General features: G+C 39.5%; 1 protein-coding gene across 12 annotated transcripts in view; it reads left to right on the forward strand.

Annotated features, from left to right (window-relative positions):
• LOC125235652 (serine/threonine-protein kinase Doa) overlaps positions 1-20,812 on the forward strand; it is a 117,872-nt gene that overhangs the window by 87,093 nt on the left and 9,967 nt on the right. For 6 of the 12 annotated variants that reach the window (XM_048142277.1, XM_048142285.1, XM_048142267.1 and 3 more), the window contains 7 exons: positions 9,985-10,066; positions 10,575-10,641; positions 13,973-14,086; positions 16,732-16,822; positions 17,285-17,464; positions 19,014-19,143; positions 19,862-20,006. In XM_048142277.1, the coding sequence (XP_047998234.1) occupies positions 9,985-10,066; positions 10,575-10,641; positions 13,973-14,086; positions 16,732-16,822; positions 17,285-17,464; positions 19,014-19,143; positions 19,862-20,006 (809 nt within the window). Of the gene's footprint in view, positions 1-3,445; positions 3,716-5,082; positions 7,659-7,700; positions 7,720-9,984; positions 10,067-10,574; positions 10,642-13,972; positions 14,087-16,731; positions 16,823-17,284; positions 17,465-19,013; positions 19,144-19,861; positions 20,007-20,812 lie in introns of those variants that run through there. The other 6 variants (XM_048142269.1, XM_048142300.1, XM_048142266.1 and 3 more) reach the window with 6 other exon arrangements.

Raw genomic sequence — 20,812 nt, forward strand, 5'->3', positions numbered from 1 at the left:
AAATGTCCATACCTTTAATTATAACGAAGCAGCAAATGAATTTATATGCCTCAGTTTTGGCGTGTTCAACCTTTAGTATCATATACAGATGTAGTGCGAAAAGGGTTTCCTTCGTACTTTTCCGGAAACGTTCGTATCTCATGCTAGTTCAGTCAATGTCGGTACATCTTGTACTGGGACTTACTGAAATAGCATGACACGTTCGTAAGTTTCCGTAACAATACGAAGGCAAATCTTTTCACACTACATCTGTACATACTTTATATGGATATATTCTATTCCCGAGTATAATTTACGTACTGTAACCCAAGCCAGAGTTCAAACAACAGGTCCACAAAAGCGTAACGACCTTTGTCTCTCGTTGACGGGAGCATATAGCCAACAGAAGCTTATTTAATTCGTCAATTTATTCTTCTGCTTAAGAAATTCTAGAGGTGAAGTACAGGTTTAATATACCTGGTACTCAACGTGTTTAATATATATATCTACCGTTTTCAGGCACAGGTTGAAATGTAATATGCATTTAATAGCTGTAGCCATTTCGATACATTCCATTGTACATGGTTGATATCAATTTCAGTATCTTGTAAAAAACAGGTCAAAAATTGCAACTTACGTATACAAAATCAACAAAAATAATTAAATCGGGTTTGATTGGGTGCGCCAAAGTTCATATAAAATTATGATTATTATTGGAAATCCGGAAATGCTTTTTAATGATTCAACTTCGTAATGATCATTATTTACAACCATTCTTTGTTCACACATCATTCATTTTCATAATGTCATTCATCATAAATACCTTTTTCTCAAACATGCAATGAAATATTGTCTTTACGTTCCTTAAAATGGGCTGGGAAGTATCGCTTTTTGGGCGCAACAACTCGAGAGGACTGTAAAGGGATTTCATATTATTTTTTAGGCCTAGGCCTGCAAAGTAACTTTTTTTTTATAAAATATTGTCCTTTAGAGCATTTTTTTTTTATTTCATTGTATGTTTGAGAAAAGCACTATACATGCCTCGGCGTGAAAACGGATTCCCGGCCTCGTATCCCTATCCGGCCTCGCTCGCACGCTCGCTCGGCCGTATATACCCACTTGGCCGGAAATCCTCATTTTCCCGGCCTCTGATGTAATGTACTATTACTAATATTAATATTGAAGTATATACTTTCTTGTAACATGTATGATGCTTAAAAAACTCGTAAATAATGGCCAGCATAATGATTACCTAACTGTTTTTTCTCAAACTTGCAATGAAATGTTGTCATTACTACGTATCTGGTGCGCTGAGTGAGGATGATATGTAATGGGATTTCATAGTAATTTCCCCACCTAAGACTGCAATGCTCGAGTCTTTTGTTTCTAAACGTCAAATTCTGACACAACGCCACTGAATATAATGTGTCGCTTAACTTCAAAACTGGGTAAATCCATTCTGCTGTAAGGTTGATTATCTTTCAGATCATATTATATTTTTTATATATTCAACCTTAAAGCAGAATGGATTTACCCAGGTTTGAAGTTAAGCGACACAAATAATACTTACGACAACGCCATCATCAGAAAAAAAACACGCAAAACAGTTTACATAGACGGTAGCGCCCCCTATTAATTTCTACTCTTTTTTGCCAGACTACAATGCGGTAAATATTACAGGTTTTTTAACCGTTACCTCAAACAGATTTTTAAAAAAGTTTGGCATGGAATTTGAATGTCACTGTTTAAAAGGTTACCTCAAACAGATTTAAAAGTTTAAGCGCGGAAATTAAATAAAAATATATGTTTGCTCGGATTTATCAAATATTTTATCAAGAGCTTTTTTAAATTTCAAAATGAGTTCGGACAAAAGTGATGTGAATGTGTTAAGTAATGGGAGACGCATAGCCAATATACCAGGTATATGTAGCCGTAGCGAACGAAACTAATATCTCTGTCGCTCTTCCATATTATGTGCGACAGAGATGTCAAATGTTAGTGCTTTGTTTGCTACGATGTATAAACGATAGGCATCTTGGCCAAGCACCCATGTTCATACCGACAATCCGTGTACCATACCATTCGTGCTCAGCATTATCTGTTTAAATAAAAAAAACAATAACTCGTAAAGTTACAGAAAACTATAGACTTACTCCAACATTTGGCTAAATAGACAATAATCAAGATACGTCCGCTTCAATTGTTTTGAATTGTACTACGAATTTTAAATTGAAACCCGCTTCCAGCTAGTTTCAGTCAGTTTTGCTAATGAATCAGATTTCCCGCAACTTGATCACATCTGAAGAAATCATTCTGACGTTTAATAACACGTTACCATTACCAACGAGCCATATTGCTGTTGTACTTACTTTCCAATACTTGAATTCCAATTTTTTCTTATTACTTGTTCTGTGATGTTTTCTGTTTAATATTAAAGAGGCATTGTTATCTTCTTCCTTGTTAACAGTTATCAGTTGTCCTTCTGAATGTTTTTGTGGCGTTTATATCTTAATTCCGTAATTAGTAACATTTACACTTGGCGGTTGCTCAACCGCAAAGTCAAGAGTTCAAGTTTGCCTGTATAGGATGTAGGTACGTCGGTATCGCGTATCATTAAAGCCGGCGAGTGGCACGCTCGCAGATATGGTCTGATAAATGCGGTACGCTATTTCGTAGCCCACCTATCTATTTGGTAATGCCCAGTTCCTTCCGGCCGACCTTGCCCGTATCGCTTAACACTGCGTCTATGCTCCGGCTAATACCTTCAGTTATTTTAATCAATTTTATGTATTGAATGCCTGAGACATACGAATAATTACGTGATATTTTTATAGTTATAACAATTTGAGTAGAACGCGGTATAGGCGAAAATTTCGTTAATCATCGCGTCCCGCGCGTTTGTTTGATTAGTGGCTAAGAGCTAGGATATCATAGATACAATATAATAAATCAAAAACGTGCGAAAGTTAGCCTTTAGAGAAGTTGACGTGCTGTTGAATTTTGTTAATATTTGAGGAATTAATAAAGTTTGAGTCATGTGGACATTGATCTTCTTAACAATCTTAACATAGGATATAATGACAACAATAGTAGTATACAAAATCTTGTTAATCGAATGGTGTTTATTCGAAGAAAAGTATATGTATATTTGCCTTGCACAAGGAGTTGTGGACAATTAACAGGCCGCCTGTGCGCGGATAAATCCTGTTTCAACCGAAAGATTCCATTACGAGGCTCCGCTCCATTAGTTTGCACTCCTCAATCCGTCGTGGAATCATACAGTTCTCTTGAAGACGACAAACGTATAGGAACGTAACGTAACTCTTCTAATTTTGCCATAATCTTTTTGACGTGTTTATTTATATTACAAAAAAAAAACAATCTTTATTAATCCATTGTTATTCGAAAAAAAAAGATACGCCGCGCGCTGGGTGGTTGTTTCGCCCCACGATACAGTTGCGAGGCAGCCGGCCGGCTGAACACTCGCCCCCTAACTTGGACGCTGTTCTGTGTAAAACGTGTGAAGTGTTGTGCTAACACGATGACTGAATTAGTAATAAAACACCAGCATATAAGGCTGCCATCACCATCCTTGAGGTTCACGTCTTTCTATGAGCTTTACAAACGGTTTCTTAAAGATCATGGGTGCAAGTGGCATGATGTAGTTAAAGTGCTCTCCGCCGTAGCTGAAATACTTTTCGATGTGGACGGTGCGTGTAGTGGAATAGGTCCCAAGGTCAGTGTCATCTCTATAAATGGATCCCAAATATATTTTTCACCACACCAACTGGTAAGGGTCTCTTGTGTCTTCGAAAACATATGAGAAAGTTGAAAAATGTTGAGTTGAACTCGGGGGCAAAACTTTAAAACTTCGCAGCACTCAATATTTCACTTTTCAAACCACTCGCTAGTCTCGCTACCGCTCGTGGTTTATTGAAATCTTTCGCTTGCTAAGGCATTATTAGCACGTGCGGGCAAACAACAACTTTGCCCCCTTGTAAAACAAATAGCTATTTCGATTTCTATTCAGATACTATATTTTCACTTCATGTCATTCCTTCAACCTTAAGTTATGTTCTTTTCTGCTTCGGGTTATTTTCAAACTTAATATGTAACTTTAACTGCTATACTAATCGGTTCAACGGTTAAAGTGTGAGACTAAGTAACATACCCACTCTTCTTGCATGTTAGTATGGATAAATAAATAGCAAACTGCGGGCTTCTTGGGTCCCTCTTTGTAGTTTTTAACAATACGTACCCTTGAAAAGTAGGGGATGCTTTATCCAATCCCGAATCGTTTCTTACCTGCACCCTAATTCGAATAAACACAAAATATCTATTCTGACTTCATCTACTGTTGACAGCCGGCTCCACTACCTATGTAATTATACGAAACGTTCGTGAAGAAGTAGTGTTCAGTGATGATAGTGCCCATTCAGTATCTAGAGTTATCCTGTGCTATAATCCTTCATCGGGGCCGTTGTTATTATTAATTACTCCTGTATTACAGCTTACAAAATGAAGACTTTAAACATTGTAAAGGCCCTCAAATATAAATTACAAAGTTTTAACTACCCCCTGTCACTAGATGATTACTTGTTAATACCGACGGTATGTACTAGTACCTACATTCTCCAGTCTATTAAATAATGTCTTCTTAATGGTTGCGAAATAAGTGTCTTTTGTATCGGTCTACGCCATGTCCAAACATGTTGTTCAAGTGAAACGGTTTGTATGTCGTGCTATGTATTTAAATTCTAGAACGGAACGTTGCATTTTGCTGAAAATTAGCATAACGTACTATACTGTAAATTTGTAGGATTGGCAAGTGAAAGTAGCCAACTTCCAAATGACGTCGGATAAGTTGGATTGCGATAAACAAGCTAGTATCGTGAAATTTTTTGGCAGAGCGTTTCCGTTACATTGCATGAAACTTTTAGTAGTAGTAGTAGTAAACTCTTTATTGTACAATTAATAACAAAAAACACAGTAATTACAGTAAAGAACAGTACAAAGGCGATCTTATCTCTTTGAGGGATTTCTTCCAGTTAACCTTTGAGTGAATGAGAGGATAAAAAGAGATGAGGGAATTTTACTTAAAAATTATAATAATGCCACTCACACATCTGTTTAAAGTATGACGAACCCAAAAAATTACGTACTAAGATAAAGATAGCGCAATGAGTAGGTGCTGTCTTGGCTGCATCAGTATTATTTACATATACTTACTATGCTTTTAAATGATAAGTGTGACAGTCGCACGGAACGTCCTCGTGTTTCGTCGTTACCCAGCTATCGGACGTGCTTCATTGCACCCGCATCCGTTGCTTTTAATGCATTCAACTTTTTTTCTATTAAGATATATATACATGATTCAATATCCTTATCGTTCGACATTTGACCTGTTAGATAAGAGTTACGGCATGTACAGGGATGATGATATTGTGGCACACGCGTGTCCAACGACAGCGCATCGTTGTTCCGTGCACGCGCTCCACTAACCCAATTACGCGCCGCTTATTGACAGAACTGTCTTGGCTCTCGGCTCGCCGGTCAGTGAAAGGCGCTCGCCTCGCTACTTATCAGGCAAACATTGCAATATATCCCTTTCAATGAGAATTATAAAAGGCGCCCTTGGCTTACGAAGGTATACGTCTATGGTCACCTGAAATTAAACTCCAAAGTGTAGGCAACAGAATGGATGCCAAAACCATAAGGGCGTTGATGACTTACACCGATATAGTCTGATATTTAATGAACATAGATTGAAATCTAGGCACTATAAATAGTAATTAGCCGCCTATATTATAATATTTTCAAGCAAAAAATATAAATTTCATTGTGTCCAAACTAATCAATCTGATGCCGTAATTAAAACACAATTGAAGAAGTACTTGGTAGCCGAATTTGATGTTTTAAAGTTACACTTTGACATATACTCATAGGTATAGAGAGAGTAATGCGACGAAATGCGCGCACGGCGGCCAGCCGGAGCGTGCGGGAGGGCGCTCCCACGGGTTGCTGATATTTTTAGTCCACGACCATTACTTGGCACTGCCGGCCGCACTCGCCTGCGCTACTGATCTTTCTGAAATTCGTTCGCTCTTAGGTACGCTCCCAATCTCGAGATAGAACCAGTGTAATGTCCGGTGGTGAAGCATTAACCCCGTCGGCGAATACAAAATTTATCCATTTAATAATACTGAATGTGAAATTATGACGTTTAGTGAGTGTTGCGAGACGTGTTACAGTGAAAATTGTGCTTACATAAAAGTGAAAACTACTCGCAAGACTAAACAAACATGGCCAACATAACTGCAAATGGTAATGGCACAACAAGCCCTCGACGGCACCGCTACCAAAGATCTTCTACTACAGCAAGCGTAACTCAGCTGTTATCTGATGGATATTCCAGTTTTATCAATAGATTGACGCGACGGGGACCCTCTGAGAAATCAGATGCCGATACAAAGTTGACAGCCGCGAGAACTAGATATGACGATAAGCTTTTATCCAACAAAAACTTATCGCTGTCGAGCGTGCAACGATATGACACCAATGGGCACATCTCGCCGTATACGTCGCTCTCCGGTGTGACCAGTGCGAGGAAACTGAACGACGACCGTACGTACTCGAGTTACCTGGGCGCTTCCAAATCCCGAATCGACCTATCCCCACTGCATTCTACCTCCGGTATTAATGCTCTCGGACGTAGTGACTCATTCCGCAGAGCACAATTAAAGAATAACAATGATAAGTTTTCACCGTTTTCCAAACGTTATCCCCTTAAAGAAGCTAATAACAATATAGACAGTACCATTTTTCTAGGTAGCACTAGAAGTCGCTTAGAAGATAAATATTCATCTGTACTTGATCGAATTGCAGTTCAGAAAAAGGAGAAGGCCAGAAAAGACATTGTGGACCGAGATAAAACGTTAGAGCCCGAACCGCCGAGAGGGCTGATGAAAAGTTTAACGACTACTTTCTTTGGGGAAAATTCTTTTAAAAGAAATAATGATTCTCGAGAAAAAACACGAGATAAGACGCCTTACAGAAATACAGCTGACCGTCGAATGCCTTCAATGGGTAAAAAAAACACAGAGAAAGAGCTCTATAATAAAAATGGCATAGATGATCCTCATAAAGACCATCATTACGGAAAGGATAGAGATAGCATTTATCGCAGACACAGAAGGAGGTCCCTGAGGGCCGAAAGAAGCGAGAACAATGACCGTAAAAAACTATCGCTTCGACCTATTGATATCAGCATTCACCCAGGTGCTCGGGACTTGGTATCCCCGCCGCAGCACAGTATTTACGATACGAATTCGAAAAACAAAGTGACAAGAACGCCAACCTCGCCGGTGGGAGAAGTGGGTAGACAGAGACAGATTTACTTTCCGTCTAGCGACGAGGACGACGACAAAACCCCTGTCGGCGACCGCATGCTCAGCGAGCGGGAAACGCGACGCAAAGAAATCCAGAGTTTGATAATGAAGTATGCCCACCTAGACGAGATGTACGGGCGCATGGCAGAGAAAGGGTCGGAACTGACGGAACCTGGGCGCAAGCCGGAACCTCTAGGCGTGGGCGACGTGGTGGCGCTGCCGCCCGAGCTGCGCAGCCGTCGGCGCCCGCAGCGCCCGCGCCACCACATGCGGCGCGCGGCGACGCCGCCTGTAAGCACCGTCTAACCCACCGCCTGCCGTCTGCGTCTGTGTGCCGCGTGTCAATAACCTGGTCCGTGCTTATTTTGCTCACATTCCTATAGTCTAGTAGTTATGATTATTATGACTTACTATTTCGGCCAAATACAGACCATCATAAATTCAAAGTCAAAAAATATACTGTCGTGGGTAGGACTTGATCTAATATTCTATGGTGGAAATATTCGCTTTGTTAGATGGCGCCTTGGTACAGTCAACCAATTGGAACCCTAGGGCACTCTGCAACCATGTCAAAATGACAAGCAGTAAGAGATGTCTTACAATCTGATTTATAACGTCACTATGACATAGTTCTACAGTGGTCTAGGGATCCAATTGGTTGACTGTAGGTAGTACAGACGTAAGAGCTCGGGGGTTAAAATTCCACCCAAGTCAGTGATTTTTTTTTTCCATTTTTAACGTTTGTGCTCGATACAAAATTGATTTTAATAATAATTATGTTCCTGTCCCAAAAACATTGTTTGCCGTAATCTGCAATCTGCAACCTGTAAGATTTATTTACAAAAAAAAAATCCTAGCGTGGCTAACACCAATCACATTATTTCGGTATCGTTAGGCTTGCAAAATTGGCATGTGCGCAATAAGGTGCTGTAAAATAGTACATTACTATTAGTTATACATTACTGCAGACGCCGGGAAGTAAGGGGTTGCCGACTGAATGCTGTTGGTGTAGACAATGTAGACGGATACGAAGCCGGCAAGCCCTTTTCACGGCGAGACATGTATAGATAGTGCTTTTCTCAAACATAGTATGAGATAAATAAAAAGTTCAGTGAACAATAATATTGCGACGGAAATTATTAATTATATTATTTCGTTCATAAAGGCCACAATTGACATTTATTAACATTTATATAAAACTAGCGACCCGCCCCAGCTTCGCACGGGTACTATACCTACACTACATGTAAACCTTCCTCTACAATCACTCTATCTGTTAAAAAAAAAACCGCATCAAAATCCGTTGCGTAGTTTTAAAGATTTAAGCATACATAGGGACATAGGGACAGAGAAAGCGACTTTGTTTTATACTATGTAGTGATAACTACTTACACTATTAATGGCAATAGAGGTGTTAACACCATGGTGTCTCACTTCCAAAGTAGCCAAATGTCGAAACGCACCAAAAATCAAATATTGCTTAGGTCCGGTAAAAGTTGCAGTTGGCATGTCTGTAAAGGCCCTTGCATATCGTTTTATTTTTTACCCAGAAGTTACGTCACAAATATATTTCACTGGAAATTAAAAAGAAATTACTTTCATCATCAGCCTATACCTGAAATATTGTATGAAATTCCTTTACAGTTCTGTGGAGTTGCGCCGCCTACAATGTGGAACAAGCCTATTTTAACGAACGTAATATTTCATACTATGTTTGAGTACAGTTATTTTGGATTTAAGTATTAATATTACAGTTTCGATACAATAATCTTCCTATTTTACACAGTTCCCTATTGCATATTGTAAGCAAAGCGACGTCATCGTCACCATTAAAATGCACTTATTTCGTTACAAAACCATGATTTAATTAGTTTTATATGTGGGTACTTAGTATAGCATACATTGAGGGTACACCATGAACCTCAATGTCAACCTCCAGTCGTTATCAATTACCGAAGCATAACTGGGCGTTCACTTTGATTTAGTTTACACATTAATAAAATTATCAATGAATGCAATGATAGTGCATGTGTTTTGCTTTTTTGTACGTCTTATTAAAACTAACATGTCATTATTTTGCGTGAATATATTTTCCAAGTCCAAAAGAAAAAGGTGCTACATAGATAAGAGTGCTAGTGTTAGTATTGCAATGATGATTCTATTAGTGCTTTAACGTCAGGATTCGGGTGGACACTTCCCCTATGTGACCTGTCTGAGTGGTTTTTATGAATGCGTGATGAGTGTTGTGCGTATGTTGCGGTCCCACCCCGTCCCGGTCCGATCCCGTCGAGCGGCGCGCGGCAGAGGCGGCCCCGCCGCAGCGGCCCGCCGCGCGCCGCTCGACACCGCTCCGCAGCGCCCACCGTCCGCCATCTAACAGCATGTACGACACACAATACCAATTGTCGCTTGTCTGACGGGCAACCGTTCCATTGTTTGATTGTTGGGTACAACACTACTCGGGTCGTGGCGATCGCGTGGCGCTCTTCGTGCTTGTGGCGTGGTGCGTGTGCGACGCGGTGCGTGCCGGCGCGGCGTGCTGACGGCGCGGGCGCGGTGCTGACGGCGCTGGCGGCGACTGCGGGCGGCCTGGCGCGGCGGCGGCGTCCCTCTGCAGAGTTCCCGCGCGCGCTCCTCCGTCAAGGACGACAAGGACGGACACCTCGTCTACTGGCCCGGATATGTCATGGGAGCGAGATGTTCGTGTCCACAACATAACTTAACAAACTATATCTTTACTTTACACTACACATATAATACTTTTCAAATACACTTAAATTTACTAAACTTCTGGTAACAAATATTAGTTTGACATACATTTACATTCACACTACTGTTTAAAACAACATGAAAAAAATAACACAGAACAAATTTTACAACAGGAATCAAGATTTTATAAAATCATTTATTTCTTATTAGAACAAAATCAACATTCCAGTTCAGTGTTTCCAGATGAAAACGAAGAATTCTTTTAAAAAAAAAATTATTTAATTTTTGACAAATAATTTAAATGCATAAAATTTAATACCATAACTGTAATGATATTTGATCGGAAGTCATGGTGGGGCTGTGCTAAATTTGATTTTAATCCTTCTTGAAATTTCTTATCTTAGTTAACTTGCTTATGGTTTAAAATCAAATGTATACTCCACCATGACTTTGTCGAAGCTGCATTTGACTGATTGCAACTCCTTGGTTTCATTGCAGACAAAATCATCGACACGCTCGGTGAGGGCACGTTCGGCAAAGTGGTGGAGGTGAAAGATTTAGAAATGTGAGTGTTAATGTTATTTATTTATCTTCTGTTTGTCGTTCTCTTTATTTGTCATGATTTGAATACGGTTTAGTACAGCAAAAAAGCACGGAAAGTAAAGCATAAAAATGGTTATCGAAAAGTTATCCTTAAAAGATAGACATATACACTACCGCTCAAAAGTATTTAGGCACTATTCAAATTCAGGTAATATGGTTAAAATTACAGTTTTAGTTCATAACAACAAAAAATATATTTTTATTTTTAAAAGTAGAATACATACAGAGAAAATAAATAAAATTATAGTAGTAGAAAGTAAACCTGGCACCAATTAGTCGCCTTCCAGATGGCAAAGACTACCGACTTTGTTGCCACCAATGACATAATTCGTCACTACTTTTAAAAAAACTTGTATCTTCGTCTGTCAATGAAATAGTTATTTGTTATACAAGGGGGCAAAGTTGTATTTTAACGCCGAGTGTGGAATTGAAAAACGAGCAAGCGAAAGAATCCTGAACTTGCGAGTTTTTTAACACACGAGAAGTAAAATACACGAGTGTAACACAAAACTTTTCCCCTCACTATAGCGAGGAAACTACAACGCAAAAAATGCGTTTATCACTGTTTCCAGTAGTTCCACAGGTGGTAAATCATCTTTATTACTAGATTCACCTACTTTTATCAATTTTAAAACAGTTAATTTGACTTTATTCAAGGTCAAATTACTTTACCCACTAGTGGATAAAATGCGTTTTTACCCGCTGGTATTAAAGGACAAAACACGTGTTTCCGAGCTAGTGAGGGGAAAAGAAAATTGTAGTAAGTATGTATGGAATGCATATAGACTTACTGCGTTTTAACTTTGAGGAGCAGCGTGAGATACGAGATTTTTTCAAAGTAGTGACGAATTGTAACTCCGTATAGACAATAAAGTCTAAGAAAAAAACGTACCTAAAAAAAAAGGTACGGTGGGCTAGATGGCGATACACCTTTGGGGGACTCTCGGCTAGATGGCGCTAATAATTATATTTGACATTTTAACACATATCAAGCTTCTTAGCTTGTGTCGTATAAATAAGGGCCAAATTGTCAAAACTGAGGTTCAAAAGTTTTAAGCCTGTGTCGAGAGATGGCAGTCTATGCACTGACTACACATTTTTCTTTGGCAGCAACTTTCTAGAAACTTGATCCTCTTTGGTTGCCACCGAAAATCTCGAACTTGGAGTCGTGACTAAACACGTGACACATTTTTCTATTGTGCAGTTGTCCAATTTTTGTGTGAATTGGCCCAATTTAGCCTCTTTGTTTTATTTATAGACCTCAAAAGTGGTTTCCTTAGTGCAACGCAGGGTTCGGCCCAGCTTGTACCAAACGTCGTTTTACTGTAGAAACACTGACTGGGTTTCTCGTGGTTTTGTTATTCTGGGCGGCAATTTCGGGTGCTAAGTCGCCGTTTACGTTTGCTAGTAATAACAATAAGACGATCATCGGCTAGAGTTGTCACTTTATGCCTTTCAGTTCGACTTTGTTGAGTAAAGTGCCAGATTTCGCAAATTTTTTCACTATGTAGTAAACCGTACCTGGGCACATCTTTAATTTTCTTGCGATGGCTCTGTTTGAAAGTCCTCGATTGTGCTCAGGAACCACTATAGCTCGAGTTACGAGTGTTATTTCTCATGTTTTACCCATGCCGTTTTTTTTTACAAAATATCTGTTTTTCGTATAACACCAAATTCAGACGAAAAACACTCAATGTAAGACATTTTTTTTTTACAAAATTATATGGCTTTATATAGTTTATAACAAAGCGTTTTAATTTGAATCCAATATGAGAAATAACGGCTACCAAAAACGTAATAAAATGTATAAGTTACCTAATCCCACAAATTTTAGCAAGTGTTAATATTTTTATTTTTTGGTGTTTAACAACTGATATATATTTTAACTTCTGATTAGCAGAAACGTCTGCATAAACTGATATATAGCGTTTTTCCCAGGCAAGTGTTTAAATAATGTCGAAATTCTGCTTAAAAGCGAAAATGGCACTATGAACACAAAATTTATCTGAGTTAAAAGAAATAATGAGAGTGCCTAAATACTTACGAGCGGTAGTGTACCATCGCGAAGTTTTTTTGTAGGCCTAATAATTAGGTAGGTGTAAAGCAGGTCCAATCCCACCATTAACCATGAGTAGCACATATATTATGTGAGCGTGTTTATTAAAACGTCCCACTGTCGGTTGCTATAAAGCCGCTTTGTCTGTTTATTCACATATAAGCAAATCTCGTCTCGTAAGATATAAATAAGCAAATCTCGTCTTTATGGTAAGCGACAACAAAGTGTTGGACGTTTTACTGAACACACTCACATATCAGTCGATTTACAAGGTGAAAACCGAATGAAAAGGGGGACTTTCATAAATTTCAAAATGCTGTTCTAGATCAAAAACGACTAAATATAATATTATTTCATAATACACGAAATGACTCCTAATATCCTCTTATTTATGCTTGAAACATAATTAATCCGATATATTAAAAACAAAAAGGGGCTCTCAATTTTAATATTTCATTTACAGCTATTTCATTAGCAACTACCAGTGGCCCGTTTCTCGAAAGGTACAAGCCTTGTATTACAAGTGTGTTTCCATGGAAACCCATACGATTTGACAGTTCGCGCACTTGTAATACAAGGCTTGTACCTTTGCTTATTATGCTTCTAATTTTATCACATAGCCACGTGGGTAAGACATCAGGCAGGCAAGTATGGTCGCGCGATAAATTATAAAACATCAAGCCGTCCCTATCGCACTATTTGTAAGTTCGATAGGGACGGCCTGATATTTTATCGTTTATCGCGCGACCATGCTTGTCTGCCAAATCTGTCACTCTCACACTGACATACTTACCAGAGCGTGACGGATACTTTATCCACATAGATAAGTGATAAAATTGGAAGCATGATACGACGGCTAGTCTACTATTTTACTGAATATTATTCTACTGAAAACATACAATGTGGAGTATCAAATAGAATCACTCTCTATTTTGTTCACATTTTTTTTTACAGTCACCGGCAAAAATGCATAAATATCTGACACGCTCTTATGCCTGTAGAAATAAGATTATGTCAGATATTTTTGCCATCTTCTTTTTGTGCGAAATTAGTGTCGATGACTGTACGTGTACAATAAATCGTGCCGCATTAGAGCGATGACTAGTACTAACGCCGGATGCTGACACATTGTTTGGCAGTGTTGTTGTGTATTTATTTTTGTTGAGTTTTGCTTTAAAATGTTTACCAGCAAACTAATTCGTAATCATAGATTAAGCAATTGTTTATATGATTCCAGGGAACACAGAATGGCTCTGAAGATAATAAAAAATGTAGAAAAGTACAGAGAGGCTGCGAAACTAGAAATAAATGTATTAGAAAAGTTAGCTGAAGTTGACCCAGACTGTAAAAAGTGAGTAAACCTACGTTTTTAAATAGTTTGCGAAACTGCTTTATTATTTGATATCAAGGAGATTCGAATGTAACAATATTTGACCTTGCTCGTTTATAAACGAGATTATGGCTTCTTGTTGGCAGGTGGCCAGTGAAGAAGCTGGTGTCAACTCAAAACACAAAAATACCGTCTGCTCCCGCGTCATTTATTTCTAAATAGCCAACTTCTTGACAATAATTCAAGACCGCTAACTATAGGTTCTCTCTCGCAAAGTATATCATTGTTTTTTTTTTCGAGTCACTTAAGTCAATTTGAAAAATTCGGCTTTTCTTTACAAGCCTGCAAAAAACAAACGAGTATTTTAAAAGAGGAACTCGTTAGGGCTCGGGCCTGGTCTTATATACTATACTAATGCCTATATCCTCGTCCTGTCCAATTAGCACGCCTAACGAAGACATTTAACTGTCCGTCGGCGGAAATAATTCGTGTATAGGCGAATTTTGGCATAGTTGTAGGGAATGGTGTTCTAATCCACATACTCAAAGTACTGATGGGTAGGGGAGGAGCTAACGGGTGGAGGGGGGTGTAAAGGTCCCTTTTTTTAGTTTTTCGTGAATAACTCTTAAACTGTGGCACATAGCAAAAAATGTTCTGAAACACAAGTAATCTTCATAAAATTCTCTACAAAAAAGTCTTATACACTTTTTATCTGGGACCAATCGTTCATGAGATATGGAAGGGAAAAGATGGACAATAAAGGAATAAACTCATTTGTTTATGAACAATAAGTTTATTCTTATAGAGACGCGGTCTCAATAAGCCCGGTACTAGCAGCCCGCCTTAGTGCGTTTTCACATTATCCGATCCGATATCGGATGTCGGAAGGATTTCAAAGGCTTATCCAAGGCGGCGCCTTAAATGTACGGGATATCGGTCCTACTTCCGATATCGGATCGGATAATGAAAACGCACTTATCCCGCGCGCGCGCGCAGCCCTTTATAAGCCACCGCGCGGCCGGCGCTCGCTCATCCCAGTCGTCCTCAAAATGTCGACGTAAGACCGCCCAAAAATGGTGTGGGTCATCTTTCTAATGGGGTGGCAACGCGCATGTGACACTGTTTGAGTTGCAGGCGTCCATAGGTTACGGTGACCGCTTTACATCAGGCGGACCGTATACTTGTTTGCCACCGACGTTGTATAAAAATATTTGTACGCCTTTTTTTTCGGATTCAATAAGTAAAATTTTCTTAAAATAGAGGTAAGTTTAGCACGTGCATTCAATATTCAAGCAGGCGTACAAATATTTTGTATTTAACGTACAATTTATTTACCACCTACTGAATGGGGATGAACTAGAAGAGGCGATGGCATATTAAAGCCAGTGACAACCAACGACCCAGTGGCACCTGACTCCATTCTCAAAACTATATTTTGCCGATGCACGACTGGGTGTGGGGTGCGATGTGGCTGCCGAAAAGCAGGAATTGCCTGCTCCAGTGTCTGTGGTGTATGCTCAGGAGCATGAACTAACGGAGCTCCCATCGAAGTAGAGACGGAAGATAGTTAGGAATTTTATTTATGAATTTATCCCATCAAAGCGAGACAAACTGAGCGAGCGCTGCTGTAATGTCGTTCAACACCCCTGCTGGGGTATGAGTAGCCCCTTCCGCGCTGGGCGCTGTGAGGGCTGTATCTGGTCGCGCCCCATCCTTGTGGAGCGGTCTTACGTCGACGTTTTGAGGACGACTGGGATGAGCGAGCGACGGCCGCGCGGTGGCTTATAAAGGGCTGCGCGCGCGCGCGCGGGGTAAGTGCGTTTTCACATTATCCGATCCGATATCGGAAGTAGGACCGATATCCCGTACATTTAAGGCACCGTCTTGGATTTTTGCCTTTGAAATCTTTCCGACATCCGATATCGGATCGGATAATGTGAAAACGCACTAAGGCGGGCTGCTAGTACCGGGCTTATTGAGGAGCGATTATAGCTCATACTTTTACTACGCGCGTTGGTTTCTTTTTACGTTGCATTATAACACGTTTATGGGAAATAGTTTTTGAGTTAGAAGGGGGTCAAATGTGGCTCCAAACGGTTCGTGTAATATTACACACGGTGCTGCTTGCTACTTTTGTTACTTGAACCTGGCTTGACACGCTACCGCGTCTCTATAAGAATAAACGTATTGTTCATAAACAAATGAGTTTATTCCTTTATTGTCCATCTTTTCCCTTCCATATCTCATGAACGATTGGTCCCAGATAAAAAGTGTATAAGACTTTTTTGTAGAGAATTTTATGAAGATTACTTCAATGTGATTTATAAAGGACATATTCCATTTTTTAGAAATTATTAATTAAAAGCCTGGATAGACAAAGAATACCTATTTTTTGTATGTTTTACCTAAATCGTGATACAAAGGAAAAGCTATCCTATTTTTTCAATAATTTAGTTAAAATTTCAGTGGCTTAAACTGTATAATAGTGGGCAGAACGAGTGTAAAGAAAATCAGTGTACCTATGACGTACTTACCTAACGCATTCTTATGTTTTTTCCGTCAAAATATTGTTTGAGTGTCCACAAAGACCGAGTCGCAAACGATACGAATTCGTATCCATGAACTAAAAGCAAATGTCCTAACGGAAAATATTGTTTCTGTTTCAGCTTATGTGTAAAAATGTTAGACTGGTTCGAATACCACGGGCACATGTGCATCGCATTTGAAATGCTCGGACAAAGCGTATTCGATTTTCTGGTGAGTTCTGCCTTTCATTTTGATATTTTAAGAACAAGTAATCAATGCATTATTGTAAAATTATATAAAAGATACATCGTAAAAAGAAACTTGCGAATGCCGTCACGCTACACATACCGTACATTTTTGCTAAAATTTAATCTCGCATTCTAAAGAAGCGTAGCGTGTCAATTTATTGCCTAATTTACTCTCAGAAATAGTTTGTCGCGGCGATAACGCCTTTTCTAATTGTCTGTTGTTAAAGCTCATTAGATAGCGACGTAAAGAGTGTCCTTTCTCACAGGTTTTTATAGTTTATTTTTATTTTTATATCGCTCCTTTTACAAAATATTGAGCTTACACATTGACCAAAACTAGCCTAAATCAATAGACAACAAGTACATATATACTTATATAACACAGCTGAACATGGACATGAACCGTGATTAAAGAGTTTAACATGTTATGAATATATGATTACAGAAAGACAACAACTACCAGCCGTACCCGCTGGAGCAGGTGCGGCACATCGCGTACCAGATGGTGTACTCCGTGCTGTTCCTGCACGACAACAAGCTCACGCACACCGACCTCAAGCCCGAGAACATCCTCTTCGTGGACTCCGACTACGAGGTGCTCAGTGTGTACGCTAGCTCTAAGAAGGTACGGACAAGCGCCTGTGCGACGGCCCAAATACACATCAACCTTACCGTACTCACCTATTAACAATGCCGTAAGGGCATTTTCAGAACTTGGGTTCCCCCAATTAGCAAAAGTTGTTAACAAAAATTAACTCGCTGTCAGTTTTGTGACGACAATTAAGCATAAAACCTGTCTAAAAATTTACTTTTTTCACATTCTGAATGTAGATTATCGCTTAAAGTTTATGTAATTGACACAAAAACAGTATTTTTATTAAAATTTCATGCTTAATTGGACGTAGTCACGCAGGAACGTTCCAATTTTTCTGAAATTGTCATTGAAATGAAAGACTTTTGTGTTTCTGCGTAAACTACGTCCAATTATCGTCACAAAACTGACAGTGAGTTAATTTTTATTAACAACTTACGCTAATTGGGGGGTCCCAAATTCTAAAAACGCCCGTAAACGAGGAAAATTGTTGCCCAACCGGTACATATAATTTGTGTGCCATTTTTTTGAATAGCTGTAATGACATTATTTTTTGTCAAATAGAATGTGACCAGTAGACAAATAATGGCACTATAGTTAATTGTTTAAAACGTGGAAAATATTTCTATTGTTGAAATGATCCTGCAGTCGAAATTACCCCGGTGCACCTTATTAATTTGATGACGATACCTTGTGTATAACGGTCCATGTCAATATTACACCTCCACATGTAGGCACCTGATGACTCGACTTCTAATATTACTTTCGCGACGCACTGAGCGAATCCGTACTACCTACTCCGATATTTGTCTCGCCCACATACAGACTTACTGTAAGCTTATAAATATCACCAATTGGTTTCATGAATATTATCAGTATCACTGTCACGTAACACGAGAGTGAATTGCTGTGGTTTCTGGTTTTCCCTAACATTGTTTTTAATAACACGGTTCTCCAGTATTCATTATTATTATTATCTGTCTCATTTCCTGTTTTGTGTACATACCGTACCGTCGCCCTGCTCGTAATCGGGTTGTTAATTCTAATGAGGAAAAATCGGTCAAAATACTTATGACTTCATTGTGTAATTAATTTTTTGTTTAACAATTAAATTAGAATTTGTTGAATCCACTAAACTGAACGCCCAACACCCTTAATAATTCAAAATGGTGTCCTACACAGTTGCGCCAACATGACATGACCAGTCGATCACGCTTTAACACGTTCGAAAGGCCTTATATGTACAAAGGTACCTAATTGCCACAGCGAAGGTGTTAAAGGCGCCGGTGTGTGGTGTGTTGGCGCAAAATACTCGCTCTTACGGCCTGGCCACGAAATTTGTCTTAGTCGACAGCGGCCAACGGCAGCCATAGGTGCGAATAAAAAGTCACATTGCCGTGTCTCACTCCAATCTATGGCCGCCAAAGATATAGAGGCCCCACAATATCGTATTTTGAGCGTCTGCGTCTAGTCAAGTTTACGGCTAACGCCGAAGGCGACGTCGGCACAGCCGCCCTCGTAGTCTATAGACAGCCTCGTGTAGTCTACACGGGAGCGAGTGCAAGCGTGGTGTGTATTGCAGAAGCACGACCTGCGGCGCGTGAAGCGCAGCGACGTGCGGCTCATCGACTTCGGCAGCGCCACCTTCGACCACGAGCACCACTCCACCATCGTGTCCACGCGCCACTACCGCGCGCCCGAGGTCATACTAGGTAACTGTCCGCCGCCACGCCCACGCCCACACCCCTGATCATGCTCTCTCGTCACAATCCTAACAATCGAAAGCCCGTTTACCAATTGGTGTGGTGAAATAGCTATTTTCTGGGTTCGAGGATATATATATCAATGAATATATGTATGTCAAGGTATATATCCGATATATATATATATATATATATTGTAAGTATTGCAATACAAAAATGGTTTTAAAAAATGTAAAATTGTGAAAAGTATAGTTTTTTTTGTGTTTGTTACTGTTTTTCTACTAAATGTTATGTTTTAGTATTCATATTTATTATCATATGTATTTTGATATTTATTATAAATATCGGATACCGCCACCAGTTAAAGATCTCATGTACATGATATAATCTCATGTGACTTCATTATAGCTAAATCTACCAGGCCATCATAATATTATTCAATATTGTTATCATGGGTTAGATATGAGCTCTTTGACCTTCATTTCTCATACCTACTTTTACTGCATTCCTAAACACAGAGGCCACTATCTGTTTACTTGCCTCGTATCTCATGTAATATCAATGCTATTTGCTTGACCATTAATAAGCTATAAAGATTTTAATTTTTATATTTAAATTATTGTATTATTTTGGGTTTTTTACTTAATTACAAGTTATGTAATCGTGACAACAATTGGGAAAGCAAATGAAATACAATGTATAAAGTAGTATATTTGTAACGTTTCAGAATTAGGGTGGTCGCAGCCGTGCGACGTGTGGTCGATCGGCTGCATCATGTTCGAGCTGCACCTCGGCATCACGCTGTTCCAGACGCACGACAACCGCGAGCACCTCGCCATGATGGAGCGCATCCTGGGGCCCATCCCCTACAGGTAAACTAGCTCGCTTGCTAATGTGCCACGCCCTCAAACACCGCTATTTCAAAAAACAGAAACACCGATATTTTTCAATTATTTTATAAGTACTTTTCATAATGTTGACGATTAACATTTTCGCAAGCAAGTGCCCGCCTGATAGGCACTCGTAATGTTTTCTCAAATGCCGGCTGCTCCCGCCAGGCGCGCAGGAGCCGTGCTTGGACAGTGGTGCAGGACACGGCGAAGAGCGCGCCTGGCGGGCACACATTGCATTTTCGCCATTGCAGGGCGGACACTAACAGAAAGGTTTTAATTACTTCTGATTATTACGTGGGTATGTGGTAATAAGTTTTTTAGCAAAAAATTTCATTTTTGGCACAAGCTTTTATCGCCAACTGTACCTTTCTTTCAACAGTCATCTACTGCTCTCCGAGACGTTTCTAAAAACCCCTTACACGATGGGGATACGACGTTTCATAACAGAGTTCTTATGACCACCTTTCTGCCCCATCATCAGACCAGCTCCATGATACCATAATTTTGCATTGTCTCGTGTTTTACATGTGTGTGCAAATTTTCAGCGCAATCAGAAACCGGGAAGTGGGTCAAATTTAGCTTCTACGTTTTGACCCAAACTAACATACTAACAAGGCAACTTGAATAAAAGCTTGTAAAAATGAAGAAATGATTCTTAAACGTACAAGCAGCGTGTTTTTACTTCACCATAAGTGATTTAAAAAAAAAAACAATAAGTGTTGATGATTTAGCTTATTAGTGTCACCTTATTCATTCCCCGTTGGATGCATTGTGATAAAACGGGG

This window comes from Leguminivora glycinivorella, chromosome 2 (assembly GCF_023078275.1).
Source record: "Leguminivora glycinivorella isolate SPB_JAAS2020 chromosome 2, LegGlyc_1.1, whole genome shotgun sequence".
NCBI classification, from domain to species: domain Eukaryota; kingdom Metazoa; phylum Arthropoda; class Insecta; order Lepidoptera; family Tortricidae; genus Leguminivora; species Leguminivora glycinivorella.